At 46.9% G+C, this 18480-nt stretch overlaps 1 protein-coding gene and 1 long non-coding RNA gene across 2 annotated transcripts in view; one reads left to right on the top strand and one right to left on the bottom strand.

Moving 5' to 3' along the window:
* Positions 1-396: 396 nt before the first annotated feature.
* LOC109201504 (uncharacterized) lies at positions 397-8201 on the bottom strand. The gene is made up of 7 exons (XM_019357214.2): positions 8180-8201; positions 5287-5346; positions 2001-2042; positions 1612-1878; positions 1293-1535; positions 974-1126; positions 397-906 (listed from the first exon to the last, which is right to left on the bottom strand). The coding sequence occupies exons 1-7, from the start codon at positions 8184-8186 to the stop codon at positions 818-820; spliced, it is 861 nt and encodes a 286-aa protein (XP_019212759.2). The 5' UTR covers positions 8187-8201; the 3' UTR covers positions 397-817.
* Positions 8202-14516: 6315 nt separating this feature from the next.
* The window catches only part of LOC102079535 (uncharacterized), a 39254-nt gene continuing 35290 nt past the window's right edge, over positions 14517-18480 (top strand). The window contains exons 1-2 of the long non-coding RNA XR_003218293.1: positions 14517-14821; positions 17017-17213. This is a non-coding gene — a long non-coding RNA (uncharacterized LOC102079535). The remainder of the gene's footprint in view (positions 14822-17016; positions 17214-18480) is intronic.

The following is an 18480-nucleotide window of genomic DNA, read 5'->3' as shown; positions in this document are numbered from 1 at the left end:
GTCTAGTCTGGGTCATGTCCACGTCTCTTCAGGTTTATTTTGAAAAGTCTTGTGTTTCCCTTGTTCAGTGTGCTTAGTTTTACTCTTCCCCTGTGGTGTCATTATGCATTTGTGTCCTCCTGTGATTCCACTTCCCGATCCTACACGATAGGATCAGCTCTGTGTCTGTGATGTTAGTCTATGTTCAGTTTGTTCCTGTTTCCATCACAGGTTATTGGTGCTGACACTCTGAGGCTGTGGCTGAGCTCAGACTGCTGTCAGCACTCTCAGGCTAACCTCATCAGCATACAATAAACCATAATAAATAAATCTCATCAGCCATAGTTCACACTCCTGGATCACTTCAATCCTGTTTCTGTGACTCTGATTCTCTGTGTCACTGAAGTATCTGCTCTGTAATGTTTAAATGTTTTATTAAAGCACAAATCAACACAGAATCAGAGGAGTCAGTTTTTACTCAGAGACTTTTTTATCCAATCACTGATCAGTTCAGCTTTTCATTCCCACTGTCACAAAGTGCCTGATCATACCAGTTGTCTGATCTGATCTTTTCTCTGTATTACTGTAAAGTCTTTACCTTACAGTATAGCACATATATAAAAAAACGATTTGCTGATCAGCAGTAAACACTTGAAGCATTAAACACATAAAAGTACAAGGTTAATGTTTGTATCCATCCTATCAACAGGTGAACAGTTCACTGACTGACTCAAAGATCAGACTGAGGAGTCTGTACAAAGCACAGGTTTGACTCTGGGACAGAAACAGCAACATCCCAGCTGCTCCACCTCCTTCACTTCCTGTCAGCTCCATCAGGTCAGAAGTGATGTTCAGTGGTGACATCAGCAGTGACATCATCTTGTACAGCAGGGTGGCTCGTTTCCATGGAAACAAAAGGTGTGTTACCTGTGGACAGGGTTAAGACTTAAGGATGGAGCACTGAAGTGATCAGAGAGAGTTTGTTCATATCTACCTGAGCTGGTGGAGAAGATCGACAGTGCCAGAGCAGTACAGGCCACGTATGGACAGAAGACCACCAGGTGCAAGACGAGTCTGAGCACTGACATAGAGGGAGAGGGAGGAAGAGCGGTGATGGTGGGAGCAGAAGAACGAGGGGAGGAGGAGTCTATTATAGATTTAATACCAAAGAATAAGAAAGCAGGAGATGAGGTTGTAGTGGGTGGAGGAGGAGGAGGATTTGCAGGAGAGATAATGAAGATGGTTCAGTCAGTTTATTATCAGGTCAGCAGGTTAGTTTGTCTATAAACAGGAAGTGATATCAGTGTCCTGACCTCTGACCCTCAGTCTGCTCTGAGGAGAACGTGGATGAATATCAGTATGACACGAGTAGAGACCTTCATCAGACCGCTGGACTTTAGAGAGATTCCACTTTCCTTCAGGTCCAGATCCAAGTTTAACATCATCTCTGAAGAAGTAAGATTTTCGTCTTTCTCCCTCTTTGGGTGTACAGTACAAAGTGACATCACTTCCTGTCATGACAGGAAGTGCAGGAATCTCCAGGATCACACCTCCTTCTGTCCAGCAGAGACACAAACAGAGTGACACAGAGACAGACAGAAACAGAGACACAGCTGGAACATCTGTCTGTACCTGAGACACTGATGGAGACTTCATCACTCTGATGTCCAGATGAGCTTACACACAGGAAATTTCCACCAGTGGAGAGACCGAAAACACAGAAGGAACTGTTAATCCTACTAAACTCTGAAGCAGCTGCTCCACAGTCCTCAGTGAGTCCTCCTCTGGTCCTCTTCACTGTCCATCCATCAGCTGTCTGTCCATCATCAACACAACTCAGATACACTGAAGAAGATCCACTGAAGAACTGCTGAAGGTTTGGACTGACAGACAGAGACACTGGAGGACACACACACACACACACACACACACACACACACACACACACACACACACACAGAGTAAGTGTATTTGTGTTCTTGTTGGAGTCTCACTGATTGTTTTCACTTCTATCACCTTACCTGCAGAAACAGTCGGTGCAGACAGCAGCAGCACACACACACCTGTAACAGTCACAAGGTTAGAGGTCACTAAAGGTCAGAAACAGTTCAAAATGGAGGTTTGCTTAGTATTTAGGGTTTGTGGCTCAGAGTGTCTCATCGCTGGATCGTTGAACAACCTGAGTTCATGCAGCCTCGGCTAAATCGAAGTTTTTCTCGTTGTATATTTCTGGCTCGTATTAATACTTGTCTTTGTATAAAGATTCCTGGACCTGTCTGAGAACCTTTCCCTGGACCCTGAGTGTGGAAGAGTGAAGTGCAGTGAAAGCACGAGTGGCAGAAGAGGAGCATGTGTGAGCGGAGGAAGTGTGGATGTGCGATTTCAGGTGAGTTACATAAATGTGTGGGTTTTTTTTTTAACTCAGTGCTCGCTGGTGTTTCAGCAACAGAGACGTGTTTGAGGAAGATGGGGAAAAAATAGTGTTTTTTGTGCAGTTGTTGTGACCACACGTTTAAGTGAGTAGTATGGCTGACTACTCCATATATTTCTGGATCCTGGCAGTAGAAATAGGCCGGGGCAGTGGATGCAGAGGTACCCTGCTAAATAATATTAATGATGAACTGAAGGATGAATTAATTATGCAGTTACAAACTACTGTTAATGAGTTTGTGACCGGGTAGGACCCGGCCTACATAGACTTAGTCCTTCAAAGGTCCTGTAGACCAGAAGGGCAAGGCTGTTAAATTGGATGGTCTAGCCTACGACCCGTGGTTTCTGTTACCTAGTAACCATGACATAAGCAGCTACAGCTGTTGTGTACAGCATGCTCTGTACTACCTGACTCAGTGGACCCTCTACAATTTGCATACTGTGACAACTGATCCTGCCATAGCCCTGACACTACATACTGCCCTCTCGTACCTGCAGAAGAGAGACACGTATGCGAGAATGCTGTTTGTAGATTACAGCTCTGCATTCTATAACATCGTTCCCTCGAAGCTGAAAAGGAAACTGCAGGATCTAGGATTAAGCAGCTCTCTCTGCAGCTGGATCTTTAACTTTCTATCTGACAGACACCAAGTGGTCAGTGCCAAGTGGGAACTTCTGGCAATTGAACTCACTTTGGAAGTATGGAGGCACTGGCTGGAGGGCACAGTTCAACCTTTTATCGTCTGGACCATTAAACCATAAAAATGAAAAAAACAAAACAAAACATAGAAATCTAGGATACCTACAAGCCCGACATTTGTCTGTCCTCGGGTACTACACTGCCCATTTCATCATGGTATCCACAAAACTATTATCTTTCTCCAATGTTATTTCTGGTGGCCATCTCTGTCCTCGAAGCAACCATTAATACGTTTCAGTCTGTGCAACCTCTGCCTAGAATAAACACGGAAACCAACCCTATGGCGGCCTATTACAACCTCTGCCATCCCCGACATGGCCTTGCTCTTACATAGCATTGGATTTGGTAAGCGGCCTTCCTCCGTCTGCAGGTAACAACACTATTTTGACTACTGTCGATTGTTTTTGTGGCACTCACTAAGCTCCTGTCTACCCTGGAGACCACCCAGCTGCCCAGTGCCCACGACCTACTTCTTCCATCTATGGCATCCTGTAGGACATTGTTTCTGATGGTGGGCACAGTTTCAAAGCTGTGTCTGTGTCTGTTCAATCCATTGTGACAATCGACAAGGAAAAGGTAGGAAGAGGGCAACAGAGAAGAGAGAGAAAAGCAGACAATATATAGACAAAAAGTACGGCAAGGGTGGGACAGGTGGGAATGCAACTGATACTAATCTGACTGACAAGACAGGGGAAGCAAAACTGTACATAATATCACTGCTCCCTTTGCATGGTTTGGAGCTCAGCCACCATATGGGCCAGCGCCTTCCCTGGCTGGCCCGGTGCTAGGTCTGCCGTGACTACTCCGATTGGGCATAGACTACTCCGCAGTAGTCTGGGCCCAGAGTCGCCATTACACAAGGTGACCCAGAGTGACCCAGACTCTCCATTAGAACTTGGGTTGAAAGTGTGGACTTCAAACTATACACCAGCAGGTTTCTGTCTCCAACATAAATGAGACAGAAAACTAAACAGCAGTGACTTTTGTAGGGTTACTAAAGTTGGACAAATTGGTATTTAATGATGTGCTACGTGATTGGTAATGACACAGCTATGTTAGCATAAACACGGTGAATCTTGAGGATGAACGCTAACTTTTTTCCACTTCATAAAAGTTAACATGAAGGTTCTCGATAATCAGGGACAATGCAAGGATGCTGTAAACGGACCAAACTTCATTCAGAAGAACAACTGAGATAATCAATCCACAATACGAAGTTAGTCATTAATATACTGCAACAACATGGGAATAGAGCAGCTGCCAGAGAATTCAATATTAATGAATCAATGGTACAGAAGTGGAGGAAGCAAGAAGAATGAGTTGAGTAAAGTTAGAGTTATCTGACTGTTTTGTTTCGGTTAATGCGCCTTATAATGCGGTGTACCTTATGGTCCGAAAAATACAGTACTTTTGTACATGTTATATTTTTATTTTTTTATTCTAAATACATTTGGAAATATTTCAACCCAACTTTTTTTACTCGGTCATTCTGGTGTACTGTGTGCAGAATTTAGAGATGAAAAATGTATTTAATATCTTTTTTTAAAGGGCTATAACATGAAAGAAATGTGGAACAAGTGAAGTACTGAGAATACTTTTAGGATGCGCTGCACCTGCAAATGTAATTGATGTCGACTCACGCATCACACCACTGTTATGTGCTGGGCTTGACACTTCTTGTGACTGAATCTCACCTTTTCCAGTACTAATAACATAAAACCCACGATACACAAAAAGACAGCTATGGCTATTGCTATCCCAAATTCCCGGTAGTTATAATGTCATGATGACATTCATGTTTGTCATGTAATGGCAAACAAAAACCTATGAATGCAGGTCTTGATAGCGCTCTCCATTGGATGATCCTTTGTGAGTCTCCAGAAAATGCCTCTAGAAGCTCCCAGATAGATTAGAACTGTGTGAATGAATCTGACTGAATGTTCGAGACAACTATCCTTCAGCAGAATGTATCTGACATGATGTGAATAATGTGTTGGATAAAAAATCTAAACGTGAAATGAACGCATCTATGGCAGTGTGCATATTCACTAACTGTTTAGCTTCACTCTCACTAAAGTCTTTGGACTTGTGAATACTTCCACTTGTCTGCTCTAGATCTGTTTCCTTCGTTGTCTGTGTGTCAGACCTGTAATGAAAGCGTTCTGTGTTTGACTCACCGAAGAGGAGCAGAGAGACCCATGCAGTCGCCATCTTGTCTGGACGAATGAATGACCAGTCTGAATATCAGAGAGATGCTTTTAATGCGATCACTTCCTTTTTACTTCACTTCCTTCCACTGTGTGACTCTAAGTTCTTACTGGATGTACTTTATTTTAGGGGTGGAGAAAGCTGCTTTAATGAGTTGCATGTATCACGTGCAGTGCTGAATCTTTTTAGATAAAACCACAAAGTAACAGTAACATACTCAGAAAACAAACCAGGAAGAAAGGGTTAGGGTTTGTTGAGACACATTTAAACTGTCATAATTATGATTTCATGTGGTTTTGTTTTGTTTACATACACTTTTAAATGACTTATTCTTATGAATATTATTTGGTTTTGCTGTTATGGGGTGGGGGGGTCATGTTTAGCTGCTCTACTTCTGGTTTCGGTCGAGAATCAAAGCGGAGAAGTTAATAATCTGCTAAAGTGTGCATGCAATAGCACACTTTTTTCTTTTGAACACATTTATTTTGCAAATGGTCTTATTATTTTTTGGTTTTGTGAGCCAGGTATCATTATTTATGTGTGCTTTGTTGGTATTTACAGTTTGGTTTTGTCACAATCTGTGACAGAAAGAAAAATTGGGGCTGTATACAAGGGCAGTTATATAATATAATAAATAAATAAGGGTGGAGGGGCTATGGTTATTTAGAACGGGGATGGTAATTCCACTGAGGCCAGAATAGTGCACATGGACCAAAATATTGCACAGAACAATTAAAGACTAAGATATTGCACATGGGATGGTAGCAACACAGTTAATCAATAGCCACAACAGAGTTGTGAGTCTGTTCACACTCTTAGTTTGCAATTCCCATTCCTAATCAGACATTTCAGCTCTCACTTCTATGCATATTTTGATGCTCAGAATGATGTGCTGGTGAGGAAGTCCACCCCCTCACAACGACCAGGTTCTGTGTCTGACTTCAGTTCAACACAATCATTCCTCAGCACCTGCTGGCCAGAACACTCCCTCTGCAACTTGATCCTGGGATTTTCTGACTTGAGTTGGGCGATTGTGGCTCAAGAGTTGGGAGTTCGCCTTGTAACCGGAAGGTTACCGGTTCGAGCCCCGGCTTGGACAGTCTCGGTCGTTGTGTCCTTGGGCAAGACACTTCACCCGTTGCCTACTGGTGGTGGTCAGAGGGCCCGGTGGCGCCAGTGTCCGGCAGCCTCGCCTCTGTCAGTGCGCCCCAGGGTGGCTGTGGCTACAACGTAGCTTGCCATCACCAGTGTGTGAATGTGTGCGTGAATGGGTGAATGACTGGATATGTACAGCGCTTTGGGGTCCTTAGGGACCATAAAAGCGCTATATAAATACAGGCCATTTACCATTTGAGTTGAAGAACTAACTAGTAACTCTAATTAAATATTTTTTCAAAGCCCAACATTGGTCATTATACACTGTATTTTGCAGACGAGTTACAGGACTCTCTCCCAGGCCACAGTCAGACAATCTCACTCAGTGCACAGCAGGAGCTTCACACAAACTCATATTCACAACACATGTTAGAGCTTCATGTGTGTTTTCAAAATTGGAGTTCAAGTTATTTTTACTTCTAGTAGTGTTTACATAGAGCACAGGTCATGAACAAGATTTTTTTTTTAAATTTCATTGCAAGTAGACTAAAGCACTTAATTAAAAGTATTCTAACAGGAATGTAAATGCTGTTTCAGTCAAAAGGATGTTACAGTCCTGATAATGCATTGCTTTAGATGGAGAGACTCTTGAGGGATTTAACATCAAACAGAAGAACTTCAAACAAAGAACACTGGCAGAACATGTCGAGTGAGATTATTATTCAGGATGAATAGAATCTATAGTTTTTTTTAACTGATTGAATAGATACTTACACTGTAAAATCGAATTAGTTCCCAGAACTCAAAAAAACTATGCAAACTCATTGTCAAAAAAAACAATTGAGTAAAGCTTACTTAAGATGAGTAAGTTAGGGCAACTTACTCATTGCAAGTATACAGTTCTAAGAATAACTTTCTGACTGCAATACTGATTGTTTACACACTGACAAACATTTCAAGTTCTACTAAATAAAAAAAAACAACTTGTGGTAACTTATATTAATATAACACTGTATTCAAATATGATTAAAAAAAGAATAATTAACAACACTTCTTGTAATGGTATTAAAATCAGCCCAACTTTTATTTTGAAATATAAAACAATATATCAGCCAACATCCTGGACACTGTTCTGCTGAACAACAAAAAGTTATACTGTCATCATTGTTATAATCTTACAATGAAACAACGTCTCAGATTTAATTATTCTGAAAATAAGTTTAGGCCTACCACAACTTTGTTTTATACTTACATTACTTCTATAATCAAATTAAATGTATTTATTGTTCTGTCACAAGTGCAGTCTCTACATCAAACAACACATTTGTTTTACATTTATACACTGAAGCTTTCATGCTGTAATAATTTAAGGATGACTTGCTTCCAGTCCAGGCATCACTGCCTGAATGACTGTCATGGATTTAGGTGATCCAAATGTAAGTGCAGCAGAAAGTCTTTAGCTTCCCTTAAGTACAGTGGCAGTGGCAGTATTTGCTTTCTTAAAACATTTGTTCTGCATCTTCTACAGAACAGACCTCAATTTAAACTCTCAGGCTCCCTCCCCACCAGAGAGGAGACATTCAATGTCCTACTTGTCAGTCTGGATAGCCAACCGATACACAATAATGTCAGGAAAGCATATTTTTAAAAAGGGCTCTGCAAACATGGCCAATAAGTCATCATTCTAATGATCTGCAGAATAATTTCACCCTTCAAAAAGTTGCAAACTTCACTATATCCAAACTGTCGTTGTTTGTATTTACTTACACAGCATGTCTTGTAGGATTAACTGGAGTCATCAGCAACAGCACAGAGCAGTCACATCTCAGGTCTAATAACAGAAGACAGGAAACCAAAGCATAAAGGAAACAGTTTTTTACAGGAAAGTAAAACAGGTTAGTCTAAAGTATGATCAAAGTTCAGCCTGATTAATATAAATGTCAGTGACAGTTACATATATATTGTGGTAATTGTATTGTAACCAAAATACTTCCTACTTAGTTGATGTCTTTCTGTCCAACAGCTCCTCTTCTAGACTTGTAAGAGTTTGATGTAATGTGTGGAGTGCTGGTCCGAGCCTCAAAGACAGTAAGAAGCACACAGAGGGAGAAAAAAACATAAAATTATTTAGAAACTGATTTAATCCTTAATGGCTGTGCAGCCATTATAACTTACAACACAGAAGGTCAATGTAGACCTCATACACACAAATTAGAATAGCACATATAGTACTAAAAACACCATCTATTACTGTGTCTGAATGTGTGGTAATGACACTGTCAGTTTAGGCCTAAAGAGATATGTGTTTAAAAAACCCACCTCATTTAAATGCCATCATTACATAGAGTGAGAGGTTTGGCCATCCAGGAGGGGCTCAGAGGTGGGAGTAGAGTCCCACCGGGAGGAGGCCCTGGGGCAGACCCAGAATACGCTGGGGAGATTATCTCTCAGCTGGCCTGAACGGATGGATAGTCAGGCGACTGTGGTTCAGGTTGCCGGTTTGATCCCCTGCTCTATCTGTCTCGGTCGTTGTGTCCTTGGGCAAGACACTTACGGCCTACTGGTGTTGGCCAGAGGGGCTGATGGCGCGATGTGGCAGCCTCGCTTCTGTCAGTCTGCCCCAGGGCAGCTGTGACTACAACTGTAGCTTGCCTCCACCAGTGTGTGAATGTGAGACTGAATGAATAGTGGAATTGTACAGCACTTTGAGGGTTATATAAATGCAATCCATTACTTTTGTTATAAAACAGACATGTTCATTAAATGTAAAAACAGCTTGCTTATGTCAGTGAAGAAAGATTAGATTTAACATTAATAGATGCCACAGATGTTCAAAAGAAACCACAAAGAATTAAAATAAGTACAGAGGTTAATAATATACAGTTCATATTGTGGCGAGCTCAGGAAACGGAGGAGACGGAGGTTTCTTCGGGAGCACCCGTTTATTTAGCTCTTGGGAAGCAACACTGGCGCGAGCCCTCTGCTCCGCGCAGCAACAACAACAACAACAAAAAAAGGCGCTCCCTCACCCGGAAACACACCGTCGGGGAGGGAGCGTCACCTGTAACCATAGCAACAACATAAACATAACCGTAATAACAAACATAAATGTCCATAACAAATCCCCGAACAGCCCCGGCCCGCTACATAGCCCCCACCTAAGGGGTCAGTCGTCCCCGACAACCCCATTACCCCACACAAAGTCCTGCAAACGTCCCGGTGCCTTCTTCTGGCGCACCGGCCGGTCACGACAGGCGGGGGAAAAGTCACTCGGGTAAGAATATGGGGCGCTGCCAGCATCCCCTGCCCCGGCATCCACCGGAGCGAGCGGTCGACACGGCGAGAGTCTGTCCTGGTGCAACACCACCAGGCGCCCCGGGCCCGGCATGCGAACACGGTACACCACTTCTGTTAGCCGCTCCACGACCTCCGCTGGCCCTTGCCAGTGACTGCAGAGCTTCGGGGACACTCCTCTCTTGCGAACCGGGCAGTACACCCAAACCTTAGCGCCGGGCACAAAAGCCTCCCCCCGGCACCTGGTGTCGTAGGCTCTTTTCTGCCGTACTCCGGCGCTGGCCTGGGCCTGGCGGGTGTAGTCGTGAACCACCTGCAGCCGCTCCCTCAGCCTCCTGTAGTAGTCCATCTCTGGCCCACCGTCAATCTCCGGCTCAGGGGGGGACCCAAACACCAGATCCACAGGCGTCCGGAGCTCCCGCCCAAACATCAAAGTGGCAGGCGTGCACTGGCTGGACTCCTGCACCGCAGTCCGATACGACCAAAGGACCAGGGGCAGATGTCGATCCCAATCCCGCTGGTGGCGGCTGGTGAGAATGGCGAGCTGGGTGGCCAGCATGCGGTTAAAGCGCTTGACCAAGCCGTCGCTTTGCGGGTGAAGCGGTGTGGTCCTCGTCTTCTCCACCCCCAGCCGCCGACAGATCTCCCCGAAGACCTTCGATTCGAAGTTACGCCCCTGGTCACTGTGGAGCGCAGCCGGGACCCCAAAACGGGCGAACATCTCCTCCACCAGCCTCTCTGCCGTCGTCGTCGCACTCTGGTCCGGCACCGCATAGGCCTCTGGCCACTTTGTGAAATAGTCCATCGCCACCAGCACGTACCGGTTCCCTGACTCCGTAACGGGGAACGGCCCTAGGACGTCCACTCCCACTCGCTCCATCGGGGCCCCCACCAAGTACTGCTGAAGGGGGGCAGTGGAGCGTTGAGTGGGGCCCTTCTGCGCCGTGCAGGTGTCACAGCAGTGCACGTGGAGTTCCACATCCCGTCGACAGCCAGGCCAGTAGAACCGTCCCCTGAGGCGGCGGAGAGTTTTGGCGGTCCCATAGTGGCCTGCCCCCACCGAGCCGTGGACAAGCTCAAGCACCTGCGACCGCAGCGACCGAGGCACCAACAGCTGCAGGAGATCTCTGCCCTGGCCGGGGCCCGCCATCTCCGGTACAGGAGGCCGTCGTGGGTCTCCAGGTTGTTGTGCTGGGAGTAGTAGGCCTTCACCTCGGGCTCCTGACCCGACACCCCCGTCCAGTCTGGGCGTTGCGTAGCCCCCAGCCAGGCTCCCACCTGACCCAACGTCGCGTCGGCCTCCTGCTCCCGCTTCAGCTGCTGCGTTGTCAGTGGGAGCCACCCCCTCCGCTGGCTGTGGCCTGAGCAGTAGCCACCCCCAGCGCCTCCTGAGCCCGCTCCTCCTGTCGCAGACAGTAGCGGCACTCGACGGCCATGCAGGGCCGTCTGGAGAGGGCATCAGCGTTGCCATGCTGCCGACCTGCCCGATGCTGGATCTCAAAGTCGTAGCCCTGCAGGACCTCAAGCCAGCGGGCCACCTGACCTTCTGGGTGTTTGAAGTTCAGGAGCCAGGTCAGAGATGCATGGTCAGTGCGCAGGAGGAACCGGCAACCGTGCAGGTATGGCCGGAAGTGCCGCACCGCTAGCACTACGGCCAGCAGCTCCCGCCGGGTCACGCAGTAGTTCCTTTCGGCTCGCCCCAGAGCACGGCTGAAGTATGCCACCACTCGTTCTCCGGCCTCGCCCTGCTGGGAAAGGACCGCCCCGACTCCGACATTGCTAGCGTCAGTGTCCACAATGAAAGGCTGCCGGGCGTCGGGGTAGGCCAGAACTGGGGCTCTGGTGAGGGCTTCCTTCAGCTGTGCAAAAGCCGCAGCGCAGGCATCACCCCAGCCAAACGGCTGGCCCTTGTGGAGGGGGCTGGCTATCGTCGCGAACCCCTTGATGAACCGACGGTAGTAGGAGGCTAGGCCCAGGAAGCTCCGCAGTTCTTTGACGTTCGAGGGAGTCGGCCAGTCCCGGACTGCAGCCAGCTTTGCGGAATCGGTGGCGATACCTTGAGCGCTGATCACATGGCCCAAGAACGTAGTCTCTCTCGCCAACAGACGGCACTTCGCAGGGTTGAGCCGCAGCCCAGCTTGACGGATGGCGCTGAAGACCTCGCTCAGGTGAGACAGCGCACTGTCGAAGTCGCCACCGTGCACCAACAGGTCATCCAGGTACACAACACAGCGGCTACGAGGGATGTTCATGAGCACCCTCTCCATCAGCCTCTCAAACGTCGCTGGCGCATTGCAGAGCCCAAATGGCATGACCCTGAACTGCCACAGCCCCTGTCCAATGGTGAATGCAGTCTTAGGCCTTGCTTTGGGGGCTAGCTCCACCTGCCAGTAACCGCTGCGTAGGTCGAGGGAGCTGAACCAGCTGGAGCCGGTAACGTAATCCAGGGCCTCGTCGATCCGTGGAAGCGGGTACGAGTCCTTCTTGGTGACTGCATTGAGACGGCGAAAATCCACGCAGAACCTCGGGCTGCCGTCCTTCTTCCCCACCAGGACCACGGGTGCCGCCCATGGGCTGTTGGACGGCTCGATCACCCCAGCCGCAGCCATCTCACGGATCTTTTCCTCTGCCACCTGCCGTTTGGAGAGGGGCAGCCGGTGTGGGCGCAGACGGATGGGTTGAGCAGAGCCGGTGTCGATGGTGTGGTGGACCAGCCCCGTCTGCCTGCAGTCTTTGTCACTGGCGGCAAAGATGTCCACATTCTCGTCCAGGAGGCACCTCAACCGCTGGCGCTGGTCAACGTTGAGACCTACGCTGCTGCGCTGCCACAGGTCACCAACAGCCTCGGTTGTCTCAGTCGAGGGAGATTTATCGGGTTGAGAGGCCGGGGCTGAGGTGCGTAGAGATGACCCAGAGCCACCGGCACCCGAAATCTGCTGAGCGGCAGCTGCCCGACGCCTTTCCCGTCTGGCTCGGGTTCCCTCCGCCCCCTGCTTTTGACCGCACTGGAGGGCAAGAGTCTCTCTGCCAAGAGTGATAGCCCGCTTTGCGGTGTCGACGCAGGCCCCCCAGCGGGTCAGCAGATCCAGGCCGATGATGCACTGGTCTTGAATGTCAGCAAGCCAGAAGTCGTGAATCAGCTCCAGATCCTTCACTCGGATCTGCAACGGTTTCTTCCCCCGCATATCAGCTCTCTCCCCCGTCACTGTCATCAGCTGGGTGTCGGTGGGCGACCAACCCTCGACCAACGACCCGGACGTTCCAGGAAGCACGCCAGGTCGTATCAGGGAGATGGTAGACCCCGTGTCCACCAGGGCCCGGCATGGCTGGCCCTCAACGCAGCAGCTCAGGTAGAGTCCCTTGATGTGCCCAACCCGGCCCACCACCGTGCATCGTCCTTGGAGGGGGGCAGGAAACTGGGGCGGTGGTCCCCTCACTACACCGCTCCCACCCCGTTTCCCTGCGGCTTCGTGGTTCTGGCCGTCGGGGCAGGTGCTGGGCAGTCACGCGCCACATGGCCAGGCTCATCGCACCGGGTACAGCGGTCGGTGGGACGACGACGACGCCTCCGAGGCACCGAGGGCTGCAGCTGGCATATCTCCGCGACCGCCCCCTCCCCGTCGCAGTCTGCGGCTCTGATTTGAGGGTAGTTTGGGGGGGCGCACCTGCTGGTTAGGTGGCGGGGTGAGCACCAGCTCGGCCCTTTCAGCCTGAAGGAGCGCCTCACTGAGAGTCTGAGGCATGGCCAGGCGGACGTGTTGGCGCAGTCGCTCTGGAAAAAGTCCACGCAGGAAAGCATGCAGGCTAAGCTCCTCACGGGCTGCTGCGGGGAACTCTGGGTAGCCACGACGAGCATACAGCAACACATCCGCTGCAAAGGTGCCCAGGCTCTCCCCCGGCCTACGGCTCCGGTTGGTCAGCTGCTCCCTGCTCTGATCAGTGGAGTGCCGCTGCCCAAATCGCCTCTCGAGTGCTATGGTGAGGGCCTGGAGCTCATGCTGTTCTGACGCGGCTAGGTCAAGGAGTACCTGCAATGCATCTCCTTCCAATGCTAGCGCTAAGTGTGTAGCAGCCTCTCCGTCACTCCAGCCATTATGTCTCGCGGCTAGCCGTACTTGTGAGAGGTAGGGCTCTAGCGGGGTTAGCCCGTTATATTTCGGTACCTTAGCTGGCGTTGCAGGCGTCACTGCTCGCTGTCGGGGGCCCGGTGTGTCGGCCGACGGAGGCAGCCCATCAAGCATTGCCCTAGCATCGGTCGCGGCGGGCCGCCGTCGCGGTGCACTCGCGCCGTCGGGACCCGTCGGGGGACTTACATGGCCGCTAGCTTCCTCTCTCCTCAATCGCCAGCTTCCCAGGCGAGCAATGTTCTCCTTGATAGCTTGCTCTAGCCTCCGAATGTCTCTCTCCATTCCGGCGAGGGTGAGCTAATCCCACTTCTGACACCAATGTGGCGAGCTCAGGAAACGGAGGAGACGGAGGTTTCTTCGGGAGCACCCGTTTATTTAGCTCTTGGGAAGCAACACTGGCGCGAGCCCTCTGCTCCGCGCGGCAACAACAACAACAACAAAAAAAGGCGCTCCCTCACCCGGAAACACACCGTCGGGGAGGGAGCGTCACCTGTAACCATAGCAACAACATAAACATAACCGTAATAACAAACATAAATGTCCATAACAAATCCCCGAATAGCCCCGGCCCGCTACAATATGTTATAAAAGTGGACTGAAAACAAGCCCCGCCCCCAATGGCTGCACCTTTAGAAAAAGTTTTCTCTCGGTTCTTATCTAGTAGCGGTTCACTTTTCTATTTCAAACAATCAACAGAAAATTTCACAGAGAGATGTTATATAAGGTTTTTAAATGTCAGAGGTTGCTGTGTGGAGGTGAGGAAGAAAGTGGACCCAAACGCAGGACTCACAGTGCAGGATAAGGGTGTTTATTGGAGGGAATAGAATGAACAGATTGAGAGATGAATAACTGACTGGCTGACTGGCTGACTGACGGGAAGACTGGCTGAACTAAGAACACGGTAACAACATTACATAAATGACAAGACAAAGAACTGGAGGAAACTGAGGACTTAAATGCATTGACTAAAGAAGACGATAGGAGACCGGTGAGTCACACAGTTGAACTAAATCTGACTAATGATACACAGGGAAAGAACTAGAACATAATGCAAATAGGCAGGGGATTGACACAGAAAATCAGGAAATATTAAAACTAAACAGTGACAAAAGTCCAAAACTGAAAACAAAGGGTCATCGACCCAGGAACCCTGACATTAAAGCTGTGGGTTACTTTTTAAGTAACATGAGCCCAGAGGCAGCAGCAACGCCAGTCTAACACTAGCTAGCTAGCAGAGTTCATAAACCTGGTGCTAAACTAAGAGAAGGCACAAAATCTGTTTGAATAAGAGTAAACATTTACTCACTGAGTCAGTGAATCACATAAAGAATCACAGCAATGACAACAATGATCTCTGGAGCTAAAGCTTCTCCAGGTTTGCTCAACATATTCCAGAAAAAAATGTGGCCTCCATGAACAAGCAGACTGATCTGTGAGAGGAGGAGGACGGCATTTTCAAACCATATAGTCAAAATTTCCAGCTTACTGAGTTGATCAGCTCTTTGAATAAAAAGTACTGGTAACTTACCTAACCTGAGATCTAATAACAAACTGATGAAAATTGAGTTCAGTCTACTTAATGTTTACCATGGTTTAAGAACAGTTTACAAAAACAATACCATCAGGTCATGAATTTAAATAAAAACAAAGGACTTTTATACACATTAATAATTCGCAATAATTCGAATGTGGACGGGCAGCTGTAGACATGATGGCTAACGCCTGATAATTGCTCATGGCCACATCTTAGCTCAGTGCCTGCAAAACAAGCTGCTTCTTTCCACCAGTTTTAACTGGTTAGATAAATGCATATTCACCTATAAAACTACTAAAAGAAGGTACACCTCTTTTGGAAAGTTGGCCACAGCTGATGGCTTGCATACTCTGGCTTCCTGAACAAATGGGGGACCATGCACATCAGGGGTGTCAAAAGCGGGCCAAAACTCAAGGCACACTTTAGGTCGTGGGCCAAACAAGATAAACATTTATTGAACACACTAAAACAATGTTTTTTAAACATAAATATGAATAAAAACAGACAGGAATATTATTCCAGAATAAATAAACTTAAAAAAATAAACTTTAACTTTAAATATTTTGCTCTTCATAAAAATATATCGTGTGAAAATTATGCAAGTTAGAAATATGAACATGCTGCCAAAAACCCCAGAAAAAATAAATGAAAGCAAACACAAGGTTGGAGCCACATGTAGACGGAGCTGGGCCATTGCTTCAGGAATGGAACTAATAAACTCTGCGGGCCATTCAGTGTCGTACTTTGCCTTGAGTGTATCATTACACTGCAGCTCCATCTGAATCTGCACAGGTGCAGTTTCCACATAAATGGGTTGCGAAGCAGCTCAAAATTCTCTTTTCGTGCTTCAAAGTCACCAAAGCGCCGCAAACTCAGTGCACAGTGCGATCAGCTTATCAGGAAAGTCAGCCGACTTCGTTCAACATTACTTGGCAACAGGAAGAGTGAGGCAAGTTGCACTGGTGCATTTGTGACAGCTTCACTTAAAATGCCTTTACCGCATCATAGATGCCATGTCCATGAACTGACAGATTTCCTTGCTGAGCTCAAAAACCCTATTGAAAGTTTTTTCCTCAACTCAGCCAACGGACCTCTGTATGAGTAATAGGTTCAGTCCAAAACACACGGTTACACAAACTGTCGATCTATTCGTTTGCTTACATTTTGCTTCAAGCATAGATGTGTTGAAGTTTGGCATCAAATGAGTCAAAAGCTGCTCCTTTCTTTCTGAATTTAATTAAAAACTGTAAAAATCCCAACTTTTACAGGGATCACTAAGAAATAGAGAAATATATACTGGGACAAACCTGATGATATGTTGCCCAATGTGTCTGTGTTTGGTCATCATATATTAGGCAGAGCTTCTGAGTTTTTATTGCTGCAGGATTCATGTTTACAGGTACATAAAGTTTCATTTGATCTTTAACTTGAGCCATATAAAAGACTGAATTTTGAATGCAGAGATTTTAAGATTAAGTTCAATTAAATTTCATTTATTTAATGCTATATCACAGCAGCAGCTGTGGAAAGGTTCTTAAAGTCACCTGAGAGGTACAGAAATTGGGAATCTCGACATGTTGAGGTGAGCACATGGCTGTAGCATCTGCAGCAGGTGTTGGGGGCGGATGATGTTTTGTCTTTGTTCACAGAAACTGCAGGCTGCAGCCCATTAAAGGTGCTCCGCCCTCACCGTGAATTCATCACAGTAGCATGGCGACTTTTTCAGCCAGCGAATCACTAAGTGTGCTACAGAGGAAGTGATGAAGCAGATGGTCTTAGTCTGTCGTCCAGACGTTTAGTCGACGTCCAGACAAGATGAAGACCCCATCTATCTCTCCACTCCTCGGTAAGTCAAATATTAATTCACTCCAACACACACACACAAAGAGGAAAACAGATTTCTGGAGACTTACCAACGCCCTCTGACAGTACACTGTGTCCAAGCTGTCTGACATGATTTTGTAATGTCGGATTTTAATGGGTTGCTACATCCACCTTTTACACGAATTTATTAGTTGATTCATTTATTACTTTTTATTAATTTTGCCTTATGAAACTGCATCATTAAAGGAAGTCCAGTTTACATTACAACGACTTCTGCTTCAGTTTGTAAAATCTTACATTTCTGTGACTCTACAAAGACATCATAATATTACATAATAACTTAATCATTCACGTGACATTTGTTGTTTTATTTCAAGAAATATTTTCTCCAATTTTAAGTTTGTATAAATATTTTTTAACAAACAAGTGCAAACAGTTCAGAAAAGTCCTAAAACCTTTTCAGATATTTCTTGCATGCCCCTTATTTGATCTTCTTCCACTAGAAGGTTTTTCATCATTCATTTTATGTGGGTTGGCTCACAGTAAGAAGGTCCTGGGTTTGAGTCCATTTGTCATGGTCGCACTGCCCAAAACACAGGACTAGACTCAGTTGCAGACAAAACTCGGACACACGAGGGTGTAGTATTAAGAGAAGTTTATTATAGGAAGACAAGAGTGTCATAACCCTGTAGCGAAAACAAAAACACAGCCCAAAAACTGGCTCTGAGACAAATTGCCAAGTTACCAGGTAGCACATCACCTTGCATGAAGCAAACAAATAACTAGAAGCTACCTGCACTCAATGAAACAAAACTGTGAATTACTATCTGTAGCACGAAGGAAAACGCTATGAACAAGACTATGAGAAAATCACTATGATCTGTGGAACAATACTATGAGCTACCATCAGCAGCACTAACAAAAATGCTATGCACATTACAATGAGTCACTACAATGCAAAATCACCACATGAGCTAGGGCTTGGGCTCAAAGTCATAAAGGGGCAGTGGAGCGTTATATGAAGGAGTCTTAGGGCTGTCAAGGATGAGGAATGGGGAACCAGGCACTGGGTAATCAGGGCTCGCAAAATCGCGAGCCCGATGTCCCGGGGCTAGCGATTTTTCCGGTCGGGCTACCAAAATCCATCTCAGCCCTGCCCGTCAGGCTATCATAGGAAGAAAAAATATGTCAATGCTTTTGCATTCTTTCCCAAACGTAGCTGCGTAATTATGTCATTGGCATCGATGAGCCACTGTCAATATGTGACATACTGAAATCGCGTTTGAATT

This window comes from Oreochromis niloticus, unplaced genomic scaffold (assembly GCF_001858045.2).
Source record: "Oreochromis niloticus isolate F11D_XX unplaced genomic scaffold, O_niloticus_UMD_NMBU tig00007510_pilon, whole genome shotgun sequence".
In the NCBI taxonomy this organism is placed as follows: domain Eukaryota; kingdom Metazoa; phylum Chordata; class Actinopteri; order Cichliformes; family Cichlidae; genus Oreochromis; species Oreochromis niloticus.
This window is presented reverse-complemented; position numbering and strand designations above follow the sequence as displayed.

Bases quoted from the DNA above. Each gene is read 5' to 3' on its own strand.
- LOC109201504 (XM_019357214.2), bottom strand. The intron at 1,879-2,000 runs GTAAGGTGATAG...TGTGTCCTCCAG, and splicing joins TGCACCGACTGTTTCTGCAG to TGTCTCTGTCTGTCAGTCCA. The intron at 1,127-1,292 runs GTCAGGACACTG...AATCTATAATAG, and splicing joins GAGCAGACTGAGGGTCAGAG to ACTCCTCCTCCCCTCGTTCT.